Consider the following 15,495-nt stretch of genomic DNA (forward strand, 5'->3'; position numbering starts at 1 on the left):
TTTATTTGAAAGGAAGAGTTAGAGAGAGGAATAGACACAGGGAAGAGAGATACTTCATTTGCTGCTTCACTACCCAGATGGCCCCAGTGGTAGGAGCTGGGCCAGTCCAGAGTCAGAACTGTGCCTCTCAAGTAAATAAGAAAACAAAGAAGCAAAATGTTCTTTTAAAAGCATTTTTGGGGCCCAGTGCTGTAGCCTAGTAGCTAAAGTCTTCATCTCATATGCACCGGGATCCCATATGGGTGCTGATTCTAATCCCAGCGACCCCGCTTCCCATCCAGCTTCCTCCCTGTGGCCTGGGAAAGCATCAGAGGACAGCCCAAAGCCTTGGGACTCTACATCCGCGTGGGAGACCCAGAAAAGGCTCCTGGCTCCTGGCTTCAGATCAGCATAACTCCGGCTGTTGTGGCCACTTGGGGAATGAACCATCAGATGGAAAATCTTCCTCTCTGTCTCTCCTCCACTCTGTAAATCTGCCTTTACCACAAACATAAGCAAATCTTTAAAAAAACATATAGTCAAAATCAATTAAAAAATTTTTATAATTAACAGTGTGAGAATGGCTTAGCACTTTAATGATTCACCAACTTGCTTTACACTTTACATCATCCTAACATTAACTCTTTGATATGACAGATGGAGACTCCATGACTCTGAACACTAAATGACTTAATGCAAACACTCACTTGTGGGGTCTAATTCCTCATAACTGTAAGTCAATCTCTCTGTGTGAAAAGAACTGGAAACACACCCTAACAGTGGAACTGGAAACAGCCCAGTGAGGCTCAGCACAGAGTCCAGGGTCTTCAAACCAAGTCTGCTGTCCAGGACAAACATCTGCGACAGAGAACAGCCTCAACTGTTCTTGCTTGTGCACAAGAAACCCCTGGAACCGCAGCAGGTCTCCTGAGCTGCGGAGGACACAGTTGCGAGGCACTGACCTGGGCTGCGGCCTGCAAGGGCGCGATCAAGCTGCTGTGTTTGATCTGGATGTCGGGCAGGTCTCCCAGCCGGTACTTTCTGTACAGAACCACTTGCGCATCCTGCTTCATCCTCAGTTCACTCTGGATCTCCTACAATCCCCAAAACAAGATCAGAATTCCTTTCCAAGCAAATCCAAGTGGAAGGCAGCACTGTGGCAGAGCAAATTAAACAGCTGTTTGTGAGGCCGGCATTTCATTTCCTAACCCGGGTTCATCCTGCTGTTTTGCTGATTCAGCTCCTTGCTAACGCATCTGGGCAAAGTGGTGAAAGATGACCCTCGTGCTTCAGGAGAGATCAGGACGGAGTTGCAATGCCTACTTTTCCTTCTACCAGTGTCCTCGTCAGCATGTCTTGCTAGGTTTGGTTTTCTTTTTTTTTTTTTTTAAAGATTTATTCATTTTATTACAGCCAGATATACACAGAGGACAGACAGAGAGGAAGATCTTCCGTCCAATGATTCACTCCCCAAGTGAGCCGCAACGGGCCGGTGCTATGCCGATCCGATGCCAGGAACCTGGAACCTCTTGCAGGTCTCCCACAAGGGTGCAGTGTCCCAATGCATTGGGCTGTCCTCAACTGCTTTCCCAGGCCACAAGCAGGGAGCTGGATGGGAAGTGGAGCTGCCGGGATTAGAACCGGCGCCCATATGGGATCCCAGTGCGTTCAAGGCGAGGACTTTAGCCGCTAGGCCACGCTGCTGGGCCCTAGGTTTGGTTTTCACCACAATCCAAGGCCCCTTCTCTTGGCTAAGGGAAGCCCCTCTAGGAGTGGTGTGGAAGCAGGAAAGGGACTTGGACACAGCCTGATTTTTGGATTCTTCCACAGGAAGGGAAAGGATCATTCAACAACTTCACACTTGGATGTGGATATTAACAAAGTGGCCAAGAGTTTAAACTGAGTTACATCTTAACTTTCTTAGAAATTGTGCCAAAATTATTGACTTAACAAAACTAATGCCATGGCTGAACAAAGGCCTTCCTCAAGTTCATATTTTGAGGGATGTTTATTAAGTCACGCCGTCCACGTTTCCAACCACAGTTTTCAGCACAGAGGCTCCAGTGCCCCTTTCTGGGACTGGCCACCTCTCCCACTGCATGGCCTCACCCTGCCTCGCACGGACACCTCCTGCAGTGGCTCGGTTCACGTACAGCTCTGACTTCCTACCCCAAGGGCTCTGGTCAGGAGGCAGAGAGCTAGGCCTGCCCGCCTGCCCACACCCTAAGACACCAGATACAGCAAGGCTGGTGGTCACTCTGCACCATGGGCAAACAGGGCAAGACTGGGCTGCTGTGGGTCAAGAACAGGAAGTGGAGACAGGCCCACAGGACCTGAGAGCCAGGCAAACAACAGATTCAGGGCACGGGCACTCTCACCAATGTGTCCTCAACTCTCTTCACTCCCAAGGGCTCAGTTTGGCCTGTAGGTAACCTGAACCCACACACTGCTGCTTCTGTCATTTTGGTTGTAGACGCATATGGAACCAGTATCAGATGGGGGCTTCTGGCCTTTGCTGCTGCCTTCGGATAAAATAGCTATTTCTAACCAAATTAAAAAACAAAAAAGATACAAACCTTTTCTCGTTGTTGTTCAGCAATGCCTTTTCTAGCATAAATTAAACTGACTTTTTCTTGGTCTTTTAAAAATCGTCTGCGTAGTCTTAGTATTTCCACCCGACTGTCGCTGCCTAGAGAACATTAAGCAGGTTTACAAGTCAATGCACGCACTTAGCCCAGCTGCCACGTGACCCAGTACGTCCTGCAACACCTCATCCCCAGCACTTGGTGGGACCTCCTTTCCTCATGGCCACCTCCTAAAACAAGGTCAAGTGATGAGCTGTGGTTATGCATCAAGGTGAAGGAACTCACCATGGGGGAGGGGTTTGGGGTGAAGGGGGGAGAATCCCAGTACCTATGAAATTGTGTCATGTAATACAATGTAATTAATGAATAAATGAATAGGAAAAAAAAAACAAGGTCAAGTGAACACTTACCCTTCTTCTGTCCCAGGATGTCACCAGGCGCACCAAGACTTGCCCCCTCCCAGGTCACATCAGTGTGAATACTCAGAGCCACATTCTTTTCAGATACTGTCAACATGAATGCTCCACTCCGCTTCCTCCCCAGACCAGGTCATGGTGAGCACTTTACCTGGCGTCCTTCTCAAATTACGTCACCAGGTGCACTTGATGTCACTCTCCGATCACCACGACCCTTCCCAACCATGTCACAACGAATACTAGACCCCATTCCTTCCCAGACCAAATCACCACGGGCATGCTTGACTGACCAAGTTCCCAGTTCCGTCCGAGGACAAATCTCTTTCAATGAACTCAGCAACCTTTCCAAATCAAGTCACCGTGAATGCTACACCCTTCACAGACCAAGTCACCACGGTACTCTGGATCCCACCACATTCCTATGTCAGGTCAGCAGGCGCTTGGCCCCGCCTCCGTCCCAGCACAAGTCATCTTGCCTGCTCCAACCTGGCCCCTACCAAGGTCATGTCAGTGCGTATGCTCCACCCCGCTTCCTTCCAAAGCCAGTCACTTACAGACAGCCCATCCGACCCCATCGCATTTCCAGGTCAGATAACTGCGGGCGCTCCACTCTGCTTCTTTTCCAAGCCATGTTGCCTTGCCAGCTCGACCCAGCCCCCTGCCTAGGCCATGCCAACACGCATGCTCAGCTGTGCCTTTTCCCAGACCAATCACCGCCCACCTTGACCCTTCCCAGCGCACTGTAGGCCCCGCCTTCTTCCCAGGATTTGTCACTCTGCCTGTTAGATTCAGCATCCTTCCCAGTTCATGGCACCACGAATGCCCGATCTCGACTCTTCCCAGGTCAAGACCCCAGAGGCTGGCACACTTGACCCCACCACATTCCCACACCCGGAAGCACGCGTGCTCAACTCTGCGTCTTTCCCACGACACGTGACCCTGCTCGCCAGACCCCAGTAACCTTCCAGGTGCTTTCAACACGCATGCTCGGCCACGCCTCCTTCCCAGGCCAAGTTACCATGGGGACGCTTCACCGGGTTCCCAGGCCAGGTCACAGAGTGCGCCTGCGCTTGTCCCGCCTCCTTCCAAGAAAACCCAGGCCCCTTCTCAGGCCAATACGCATGTTCAACCACGCCTCCTTCCAAGACCAAGTCACTATGCTTCACCCTGTGCTTTCCCAGCCCAGCTCACTAAGCCTGCGTCTGACTCCACCTCCATCCCAGGATACAACACTCTGTCTGCTAGACCCAGGTCCCCTTCCTTGGCCATGCCTTGTTCCCGGGCCAAACACCACCTTCTTGACGCCAACACATTCCCAGGCCAGGTAACCTTGTGCGCTCAACCTGCCTCCTTTCCAGCACCCTGCCCACTCCTAGCAACCTTTGCAAGTAATATCGATGCACATGCTTGATCACGCCTGTTTCCTAGAACAAGTCACCAAGGGTGCGCTTGGTCACTGTGGGCAATCACCTCATTCCCAGGCTAGGTCACCATGGGTGCTGGACCCTGCATCCTCCCAGGACAAGTCACCTTGCCCGCTTAACCCAGGCCCCTTCCCACGCCAGATCATCGTGCATGCTCCATCTTGCCTCCTTCCCAGCACACATAACGCTGCCCGCCAGAACCCAGCAGGTTTCCCTGTAACCAGGTGTTTTGGATTGCACCTCCTTCCCAGCAATGTAATTGTGTGCTAGCCTCCATGTCCTACCAAGGCAACGTCATCCTGCACACTCGAACCTGCCACGTTCCAGGCCACGGTGCCTGATGCACTTTCCTGTGCCACCGATACTCCTCCTTCTTAGGCCACAATATCCTGTGCACTGAGACCAGCCATGTTTCCACGCCAGCCACCACACGCTTGACTACAGAGCATGTTACCCTGTGTGCTTGACCCACTACACTCCCAGACCACGTCATCTGCCATATTAACCCTGCCCCCCCATCCACCTCCCTCTGGCCAAGTTACCAGGCACAATCAACCCCCCCTCCTTTCCAGATCAAGTCAACTGGCACATATGACCCTGCCTTCTTTCCAGATCATGTCGCCACCTGCCACAATCGTCACCGCCTCCTTCACAGACCATATCACCAGGCGAATCGGCCCCATCTCCTTCTCAAGCCACTTCACCATGAGCAATCAACCTGGACTTTTCCCCATGAAATGGTTCCCTGCCTGCTCATCATCACCTCCTTTTCAGACCACATCACCCAGCACTCCTGACCCACCTCCTCCCCAGGTCATATCACCATGCTTGTTTGGCCCCGCTTCCTTTTCAGGCCAAGTCATCATGCCTACAGCATTATGCCCAAAGCTGCTTTAGTGCCCCACGTGAAAACACAATCCAAAACGCCAAGTCACCAATGAAGGGCAGAAACCAAAATAAATGACAGGAAAATGGTTACTAAAAGCAGACCCTGCAGCAAAAAAAAAATTTGCAAAAACTTAATTATCAGAAAAGAGCTGATAACAGCTGAGGTAAGGACTGAAGAAACAGAACAAAAAGAGCTTTTGGAAATCAAAAAAAAGAGTCAGAAACTGCAAAAGCCAAGGTTGGGATGAAAAAGTTGAAGAGATTTCCCAGAAAAACAGGCAAAAGGAAAAATGTGGGGAAAAATATATCAGAAGGCTCAGAAGATCTAGTCATTTCTACATATGATCCCGCAATTGAACCCTCATTTTAGCATGACATTAATTTTTACTCTATATACTCAAGAAAATAGGGTACAATTTGAGATGCAGACAATCGTTGCTGCCATCTTTCACAATTTTCATTTCTTTCTGAGCCTCAGCACCCCAGCCCCCTCCCCACTCCCTCCCAACCCCCTCCCCTCCCCGCCATTCAAGAAAGAAGCTGGAGTCAGCACAGTGGCACAGCAGGAAAGCCATGATCTATTACTCTGGCATCCCTTACGGGGTACCAGTTCAAATCCCGGTGCTGCATCTTCAATCCAGGTCCCTTCAAATGTGCCTGGGAAAAGCAGCAAAGATGGACTATGTGGAAGACCTGGAAGAATCTCCTGGCTCCTGCCGTGAGCCTGGCCCAGCCATGGCCATTACGCTCATGTGTGGAATAAACCAGTGGAAGGAGGATATCTGTCTGTCTCTATGCCTTGCAAATAAATTAACTAAATGTTTTTTAAAAAGAAAGCAACTGGGGCCTGGAGTGCTAGCCTAGTAGCTAAGGTCGTTGCCTCGCAAGCGCCAAGATCCCATATGGGCGCATTTCTGTCCCTGCTGCTCCACTTCCCTTCTAGTTCCCTGCTTGTGGCCTGGGAAGGCAGTAGAGGGTAGTTCGGCACCTTGGGATCCTGTACCCACATGGGAGACCCAGAGGAGGCTCCTGCCTTCGGATTGACTTGGTTCTGGCCATTGCGGCCACTTGGGGAGTGAACCAGCAAATGAAAGATCTTTCTCTCTGTCTCTCTCTCTGTAAATCTGACTTTCCAAGAAAAATAAGTAAATCTGAAAAAAAAAGCCAACTATTGCCGAGTTGGTCTTGCTAGGTCCTAAAGTAACTAGATGGCAGTGTTCCTTCAAAGCTTACAGGGAAAGCCTGACTCAACAGCTGGCACTGCTGTCTGCCGGCTGGAACTAAGACACAACAGCAAGCTAAAAGGTGCAGGCACAGTGGAGAAGTTCAAGTCAGAGCCTCTGAGGTCCATGTGCAGGCAAGGAGGAGGGCTGCGCATGTGTCGTGGGGCTGAGATGAGAGGGGATGTAAAGCAAAGGCAGTGAGAAGCAGCTGAGTGGGGAGAGGGGATGGACAGCACTTGAGAGTGAGGCGCCCCGAGAGCCAGGAGCAGCAACAAGGCAAAGCTCACCGCTGCACTCCCAATGAAACTGTTAAACATCTTGACAATAGGATGCTAGAATTTCTACCACTGTCTATACCTACAATGTCATGATCCATCTAAATAGCACAATGATCGACTTGTGACTGTTGTTGAAGGACTTTGCCATTGTAATAATATAGGGAAAAACTATATAATATAGGGAAGAATATAGTTGGGGGGGGGGGTAGAGTGACCAGGGAGGATGGAAGGGGAAATCCCTGAACTTATGGAACTGTATCATGAAAAATAAAAGTTCAAAAAAGAAAAAAAGCTCACCTCATGATATGACCCTCCGAGAATTGTGAACAGACCACATGTGCACTGGGAATGTTTGAGGGAAGGAGTTAGAAGCAAAGTGCAAGAACTGTATGCCAGAGAGTGTTTTAGTTGCTAATAGTAAGTGAAAAAAAATTTCCCCTAGTTTCACTTCTGTATATCCAAACCGATGCAGGCACACCAGCTTTTTTTTTTTTTTTAAAGATTTATTCATTTTATTACAGCCAGATATACACAGAGGATGAGAGACAGAGAGGAAGATCCTCCGTCCGACGACTCACTCCCCAAGTGAACCGCAACGGGCCGATCCGAAGCCGGGAACCTGGAACCTCCTCCGGGCCTCCCACGCGGGCTCAGTGTCCCAATGCATTGGGCCGTCCCCAACCGCCCTCCCAGGCCACAAGCAGGGAGCGGGATAGGAAGCGGAGCTGCCGGGATTAGAACCGGCGGCCATATGGGATCCCGGGGCTTTCAAGGCGAGGACCCCAGCCGCCAGGCCACGCCGCCGGGCCCAGGCACACCAGCTTTTGCCCAGGCCTCTGTCTTGGGACCTTCTTTCCCCTGGATATTTCCTCCCCTGGGTTTTCACTCAATCCCAGAGCTGTAGTTCTCAAGAGCCACCTTCCATCCGTCCACCTGGCACGCAGCGGGCAGGTCCCGCCAGGTGTCCTCTTTGCCCCCTCAGCACTGCACCCGGCCAGGGAACCTTTCTGTGAACTCGCCTCGGAGCTCCCACCCACCCACGGTTGTTCTCAGTGGTCCTCCTACTCCCAGGCTCCCCAGGTGCTTCCTCCATTCCTAACCTGGATTGAAGCTCTTGTTTTTGAGGCTTCTTTACCAATTCTACCTCATCTTGATGAGTGTCAGTTGCTGCCTCACCAACCCCTGCTGTTTCAGAAAGCCATGAACTGGGTTTAATTTTTTCAATGCCTTTCCGGAACAACTACAAAAGGAAGCTTTCCATGTGGTAAGTGGCCAGATCACATTCACTGCAGGGAATTTCACGGGGTTTAATTACAAGCACAAGGACACAGGGCCTCAGTGAGGAAGGCACTCCTGGTCCTGCAGGAACTGACAGCGTGGCTATTTCCGACCCTGACTTACCTGTCACTCTGTTATCCACCTCGTCCCCAGGAAGGCCCAGCCTTTTCTTTAGACAGTCAGGTCCCACAGGCTTCCATGGTGTTCTCGGTGCCTTGTCACTCTTCTTGTGGGCAAACAGCAAGGAAGAAGACAAGGACTCTGATGATGAGGAGGAGGCTGTGAAATCTGCCAGCGGGTCAATACTGCTCCCAGTCAGCCAATTGAATGAGCTCCTTGCATCTGCAACATGGATGGTCAGAGCAGTCACGCCATTCACTCAACACTGCTTGGCACAGCTCAGCCTGACCTGTGGTCCAGCAGCGATGCTGGTCAGACACACCTGGTGACATGGGGCTCCCGTGCTCCCTTGCGACACTGAGCAGAGGCTCCATCGGGTCCCTGGTGTGGGACCCAAGGCTGACCAAGGCACCTGCACTTCAGGGTCCTTCTCCAGCGGCTAGGGCCATCACAGGGATGTTGCCGTACATTTGCCAGGTGCCAAGAACCCACAATTCCCACACTGTCATAGACTTTTCATCATGATTGATCACAGCAGTCCTAATTCCAGAATCAAGTGCAAAAGAAATTACATAAAGCAAAGGCTGATGTGTTTATATATAATTATTCGCACATCTTGCTCTGTAATTGGTACTTTGCTTATCAGACAGCTAAACCACCTGAGAAAACAGCTGAATAAAGTATAAACATGGCAAATTCATTTGGTTCAGCTCTTCCATGCTTTTGAGATAAGATGTTTTAAAGCTGAGGCACTATACAAATTTTTCTGGACAAAAAAATTAAAACAACAGGAAAATACTAGACCTGCTTGTTCCAAGCAGAAATAACACCAATGTTTGTTTTTTTTTTTTTTTTTAATTAAAGTAAACCAATTCAAGTATTTGCTATCCTCAGTGCTGGCATTTGCTCCTCCATGGCCCTACTGGTCCCCTGCCCTCTGTCTCTGTGGATGTGACTGTCAGAGGGACCTCTGTGATTCTCTTGGTAGAAGAAACCATCTTTGCTGGGCTCTAACCCCCAAAAGAACGCAGGAAGCTGGTTACCTGTGGTCTGTGTGGGCGTGAAATCATACTGCTGCTGGGTGGCCCTAATTTGCCGAGCTGCTGGCCCTCGGGGCAGGAGGGAGCCTTCCTGGGTTCGGGTCTGAAGCGAGCTTAGGGAGCTCTGGGTCTCAACAAACATTGGGGTGAGCACGGTGCTTCGGTAACGCCAATCGGGCTCGATGGTGTACTCCTGTGGATAAGAACGGTCTGTGTGAGATGACATCTTGCTTTAGCTGCACACCAGTCTTTTTACTGACAATCTGTTGGCTGGGATGTACTGAGATTCTGTATCTCTCTGTGCGAAGCAGTGGGAGAAGAATGTTCTCCAGTTCAAAAGTTTCAATCAATTATTTGCCAATTGCCCAAGTGCACAAGGGGCACATGATGGCCAGCTCCTTTGGGTCTGTTGAGGACTCTGAACGCTATGTAAGGAGATGGAGAGCTGAACAGGTGTACAAGTCGGCTGGCAACTCCTTGGCAGCGAGAGTCTGGGTGAGTGGACCACTATGGGGGACTCTGTCAGCCAATGGACCTTGGAAGGATTTTCTCAACCTTGGAGTAATGAAATCAGCAGCATCTTGGAGCTATCAAAACTACTTGAGCTATACCCTTGGAATACTCTTCTCCATATCGGAGTTTCTAAGATGACGTCAAGTGGACATCTCCCATCCCCAGATACTGATGTAGTTTGGCAGCTGGGGCAGCCCCCTCTCCCTCCTTTGTTCCCCCACTCCCAGGCACAAGAGAATAAAAAAATTGGGAACATTTGCCCCACTCACCTTCCCCCATACCTTGACCCTCCCCATTCTCATCAGTGGTCCTCATGGGCATGCATTCTTGTTAACTATTTAAACATCAAAATTTAAATTAAAAATTTTTGAGATTTATTCATTATTTGAAAGGCAGTGAGTTTTTTTAAGATTTATTTATTTTTATTAAGGCAGATCAGGTTTACAGAAAGAAGGAGAACTGTCCACTGGTTCACTCCCCAAGTGGTTGCAACGGCTGGAGCTGTGTCAATCCGAAGCCAAGAGCCAGGAGCTTCTTTCAGGTCTCCCACATGGGTGCAGGGCCTCAAAGTTGTGGGCCATTCTCTACTGCTTTTTCAGGCCACAAGCAGGGAGCTGGATGGGAAATGGAATAGCTGGAACTTGAACAAGTGCCCATATGGGATCCCGGCACATGTGAAGCAAGGATTTAGCCACTAGGCTATCGCACTGGGCCCATAGGAGTAAATTTTGAAAATTATTTGCTAACTATAAAAGCTAAGTGCTGGGGCTGGCACTGTGGTGCAGCACATTAAACTGTTGCATGTGACACCAGCATCCCACATACTGTTTCAAGTCTAACTGCTACACTTCTAATCCAGCTACTTGCTAACACCTTGGAAAGCAGTTGATGATGGCTCAAGCCTTTGAGTCCCTGTACCCACGTTAGAGATCCGATGGAGTTCCTGGCTCTTAGCTTCAGCTTGTACCAGTTCTTACAGACACTGTGATCATTTGGTGAGTAAGCAGGTGGGCAGATACTCTGCCTCTTATTTATTTCTGGAACTATGTCTTTCAAGTAAATCAGTAAATCTTGGGGTCAGTAAGGTGATATATCAGCATTCCATATGTGCACCAGTTCATGTCCTGGCTGCTCCACATCTGATTCAGCTCCCCACTCATGGCCTAGAAAAGCAGTGGAGGATGGTTCAAGTCCTTGGGTTCCTGCACCCACATGGGAGACCCAGAAGTCTCATGGCTCCTGGCTTTGAATCAACTCAGCTCTGGCTATTGTGGCAATCTGGGGAGTGAACCAGTGAATAGAAGAACCCTCTCTCTGTCTCTCCTTCTCTCTACAATTTGCCTTTCAAATAAAAATAAATATTAAAAAAAACTAATTGTCATGGGAGGAAAGACTATTTTTCTACTTTCACATTCTACATGGCCAGCTGACATCACAGCTAGTAACAGTACCACGGCACAATGCTGCAAGCCAGTGGCCTGGCTCTTCTGCACATGCACAAACATTAGGTAGGAGATAGTCACAGGCTATGCATACCTGACAAGATAACCTGCAACCTGAGATGCTCCAAAACCCCAAATATTCTGGACACCAGCATCATGCCACTGGTGGAAAATTCCCCACCTATCTCAAGCGATGGGCCAGGGTCAAAACACAGGTGCATAAAAATGTTGTGCACAGTCACCTTTAGGCTATGGGTAAAAGTTGTATAAGAAAAAGAAGTCAACTTGGGTCCATTCCCAAGTTTATGTGTATGTCCATATTTCAAGATCAAAGTTTCCAGTGCCAGACCCTTAATAAGGGTTAACTTTTGTAACTAGAGACACCAGTGTGGACGGTGCAGCTCCAAGCCCCACCTTCCAGGAGCTCTGGACACTCCTGAGCATGCTCCAGGAAGGTGCAGGAGGACAGGACAGGTGGGGGAAGGTGGAAGGAAATCCCACAGAGGCTGAGAGAAAGAGGAAGAGGAAGATGAGCCTCTTTCCGGAAAGTAAGAGAGCCAGTTTACCACCAGTAGAAAATACGCATTAACAAATGCAGAAAGCCCTTGATATCTGTTATCACCCACAGATGAACACATCACCTGAAACTCGCATTCTGACAAAGGATGCTCAAACATGGGGTTTGGATAATCTGGGCTCAAGCTGGTCATTTCAAGCAGAAAATTTGTTGCCAGACTTAAAAAGTGCACTTCAATCTTAGGTGAATATAAGGAGTTTAGTGCCAACAATCGGTCCAAGGTATTTGAAGGTAACCTAGTTTCATGGCTCCAGAAGTTTCGAACAACCAATCTGAAAAGCAGACAGAAAAGTGCATTTAATTTAAGAATTGGTAAATGAAGAAGAAAAAAATCCTGTTCAGGATATCACACAGAGAAGACACAGAAAGCTTAACCATGGGGGAAAGCACGCCCAGACCTGTAAATATAAAGATAAGGATCTGATCTAGGAAAATAATAATATGTCTTGAAGAAGGGGAACATTCCCAAAGGGCAGCGCATTCTACAAGAGGTGAGAAACTGGAGGTGGGAATGTTATTTTCCCATCTCAATCCCCTGGGAAATATTCAAGAATGAGTACATAATATTATCTAAGTTGAAGCTGAAAAGACATCCTGAGAGGATACATATAATCATTCATAAAACTCCAAAAATTACACCAGTGTTGTGTGTGGCAGAATCCCCATAACACCAGCATCCCGTATAGGTGCCAGTTTGCGTTCTAGTCGCTCTACTTCAAATCCAGCTTCCTGATAATGGCCTGGGGAAAGCAGTGTAAGATTGCCAAAGTGCTAGTGTCCCAGTGACCCCCACAGGAGACCTGGAAGAAGCTCCTGATTTCAGCCTGGCCCAACCCCTGGCCATGGCAGCCATCTGGAGAGTGAACCAGCCATCGGAAACTTCTCTAACTCTTTCAAATAAGTAAATAAATCTTTAAAAAAAAATTCTTACCCTGAAATATTCCAACTGCAGCTGGTAAAAAGTTTAGATTTTTTTTTTTTTTACAATTTACTGACATTTATGAAATCCAAATATAATTTTCAAAATCTTAATGAATTTAAAACTGTAGCAGAACACAAACATAAGCTGATACACAGAATCACATCAAAGTTGAGCTGTCCTTCCTACTGTGATGAGGTCTGACTAGACAACCGTGCAGCTGGTTGAGGGCTGTACCTCAGGCCACAGTATTCATCACTCACGTGGTAATATGATGGGTTCCTCTCAGCCTTAAGGTTCCAGACACATCAGTCAGCATTAATATGTATCATGCAAGCCTAGCTGTCTGTGGTAAATGGGAAACAGAAGAATCATCCTTACAGATTTTCTTTCTACTCTGAAACAATTTAGCTCACTGCACCAAAAGAATGTTCTGTCCACACCTTCTGCAAAAATTTTAAACTTGCTAGGATTTCTAAGACTTACTCTTTATAATGTGATTTAAAATACATTTTGATTACACAGGAAATGCAGGAAGGACGAAAGATATTGCCAATATATTTCTAACAGTGTTGAAAAATTTAGTACGTTTGTGTGGAAAGCAGTACTCCTAAAATGCAACTGTCCTGGCCCAATTATTCCAAGCGGAGACCTACTGAAGGCTGGAGCTGTCATCGATCAGTCCTTGAATCAGCACCTCCTTTGCCAACTTAAACACTTCCTGGGAGTCACCATCTGCCTTACTCTCTGGATCTCTGAGAAAACAACAAATAGCAAAACATCAGCACTCACCTTTAGACTTCAAGAATACCACCTAGAATTGAAGACAACTGCCTTCTCACGGGACCTGCCCCAGCTCAGAGCAGTACCTGCTTAGTGTGTGCCTGGGCCTGATACCTTCCTTCCCCATTCATGAGCCCCCTTTCATTGCTGCTAGCAGGGGAGGGCAGGCACGGGCAGAGGGCAGGCATGGGCACCATCAGCAGGCCTAGAACAGCCTGCAGTGCCGCCATGGGTTCCTGCAGGATGAGGTATCCTGGCCAAGTTCATCTCAACCTTGCAGACTGTAAAGAGTAACTACAAAATTAAGTCTTTATTCTACAAGCAGAATACTGACATACTTTAACTCACCCTATAGCCTCACTACTTCCTACACAAATAGCAGTGCCCCTCAAATATGGGGAAAAATGTTCTGAGATTCCGAGTGGATGCCTGAAACCAAGGACAGTTCCAAATCCATTATAGACGACATGCTTTCCTATCTACACACCTATCTGTGATAAAGTTATAAACTGGGTACAGGAAGAGGCTATCAACAAGATATAACAACAACAATGTATTACGATAAAATTCGTAAGAAAGTGATTTTTTTCTCTCAAAAATCTTTTTCTATGTTAACCTTTTCACATAAAGCAGGGGGTAGGGGAACATCTAGTCTGTGGGCTGTGTGAGGCCCTGAAGACACATGATCCCACCCTGCCAAGGCAACCTGCAGACAAGACTCAAAGTTTAATGATTCCACAGCAAACTAATTTTTAACTTGATGATTTTGTATGGCTCATGAATGATGTTGTAAGTACACAAACGGCCCTTGGCAGAAAAAAGGCTCCTCAACCCTGACATGTGATTCTCCTCGGCACATCTGGATTGCCAGCATCGTGGTTTTTGTGCTTTGAGCAGCAATACAACAGCTGAGGCGATTACATTAAGTGATTACTGGGTGGGGAGTACATGGCGTGAGTGAGCAAAGGGACGGCTCATGCTCTGAAGTGGGACAGAGAAGGATGGAGGGAGATGTTACACCAGTTAGAACAGTACAAGTTCCATTTCAAACTATGCTTTGCTTACTTCTGGAACTTTCCATTTAGCATCCTCATACCTTGATTAAATGCAGGTATATAATACTGCAGTAAACAAAACTATGGATAAGTCAAGACCACATAATTCAACATAAAAGACTAAATTCAACATAAAATGTTTTGCTTTGAACTACGTGATTACATAGTGTTCTATTATGTTTCAGACTGCTAAATGCACCCAAAAGATCACTAAGAAAAGTCCTATTAAATATCAGTATGGACCTTACCTGTAGTTGTCATGAATCCACATGAGAATATTATACATTTGTTCCCTGCACACAGGAGAAGGGTGAGACACAAATTCTACAACAGGGGTCAGAAGTTCTCGGAGTTCCACTGGTTTCAATTTTGCCATCATTTTATAAATGATGTCCAAACACACCTTTTGCCTTTCATCATCTCTACGATAAAAGAGAATTTTTTTAAAAAACACAGACTTAACAATTCTCATTCTTGGGTTTCTGCAAAGTGTGACAGGCAACACTCCGTTCCTCATGCTGTTCTTTACTCCTAGTCTGTTATGATGAATAGCACTATGCTTACATAAACACTGCACTCACACAAATAATTACCATGAGCTAGATTATTAAAAATAAGCAATTCAATGCACTATCCTGGACCAGTCCCTGAACAAGACGAGGGGAGAATCAGTACAATCAAATAAAGTCCAGATAGTAGTAATGTTCTGATGCTAATGTTTTGGTTTTGACAAACATACCATGATTACATGACATGAGAAAACGAAGTGAAGAATGTAAGGAAGTTCTAAGTACTACCTTTTAACTTTCCTGTAAAATTATTTGAACATGAAAAGTTTACTATAGATTAAAACTTGATAGCTCAACAAAATAACCTAAAAATACAAAGGATTTCAGATTTTAGAGAGTAATTGTAAGTGCTGCCTGGTGTGTAATATCAAATGATGAGGTTAAGTGTGACAGAGTTGGCACCTGC

General features: G+C 47.4%; 1 protein-coding gene across 1 annotated transcript in view; it reads right to left on the reverse strand.

Annotated features, from left to right (window-relative positions):
• The window catches only part of PRKDC (protein kinase, DNA-activated, catalytic subunit), a 147,547-nt gene that overhangs the window by 38,609 nt on the left and 93,443 nt on the right, over nucleotides 1-15,495 (reverse strand). The window contains exons 55-61 of the mRNA XM_058668618.1: nucleotides 14,769-14,942; nucleotides 13,339-13,437; nucleotides 11,828-12,035; nucleotides 9,235-9,424; nucleotides 8,195-8,413; nucleotides 2,556-2,668; nucleotides 942-1,073 (exon numbers count right to left, since the gene is read on the reverse strand). Of these exons, the coding sequence (XP_058524601.1) occupies nucleotides 942-1,073; nucleotides 2,556-2,668; nucleotides 8,195-8,413; nucleotides 9,235-9,424; nucleotides 11,828-12,035; nucleotides 13,339-13,437; nucleotides 14,769-14,942 (1,135 nt within the window). The remainder of the gene's footprint in view (nucleotides 1-941; nucleotides 1,074-2,555; nucleotides 2,669-8,194; nucleotides 8,414-9,234; nucleotides 9,425-11,827; nucleotides 12,036-13,338; nucleotides 13,438-14,768; nucleotides 14,943-15,495) is intronic.

This window comes from Ochotona princeps, chromosome 9, assembly GCF_030435755.1.
Source record: "Ochotona princeps isolate mOchPri1 chromosome 9, mOchPri1.hap1, whole genome shotgun sequence".
In the NCBI taxonomy this organism is placed as follows: Eukaryota; Metazoa; Chordata; class Mammalia; order Lagomorpha; family Ochotonidae; genus Ochotona; species Ochotona princeps.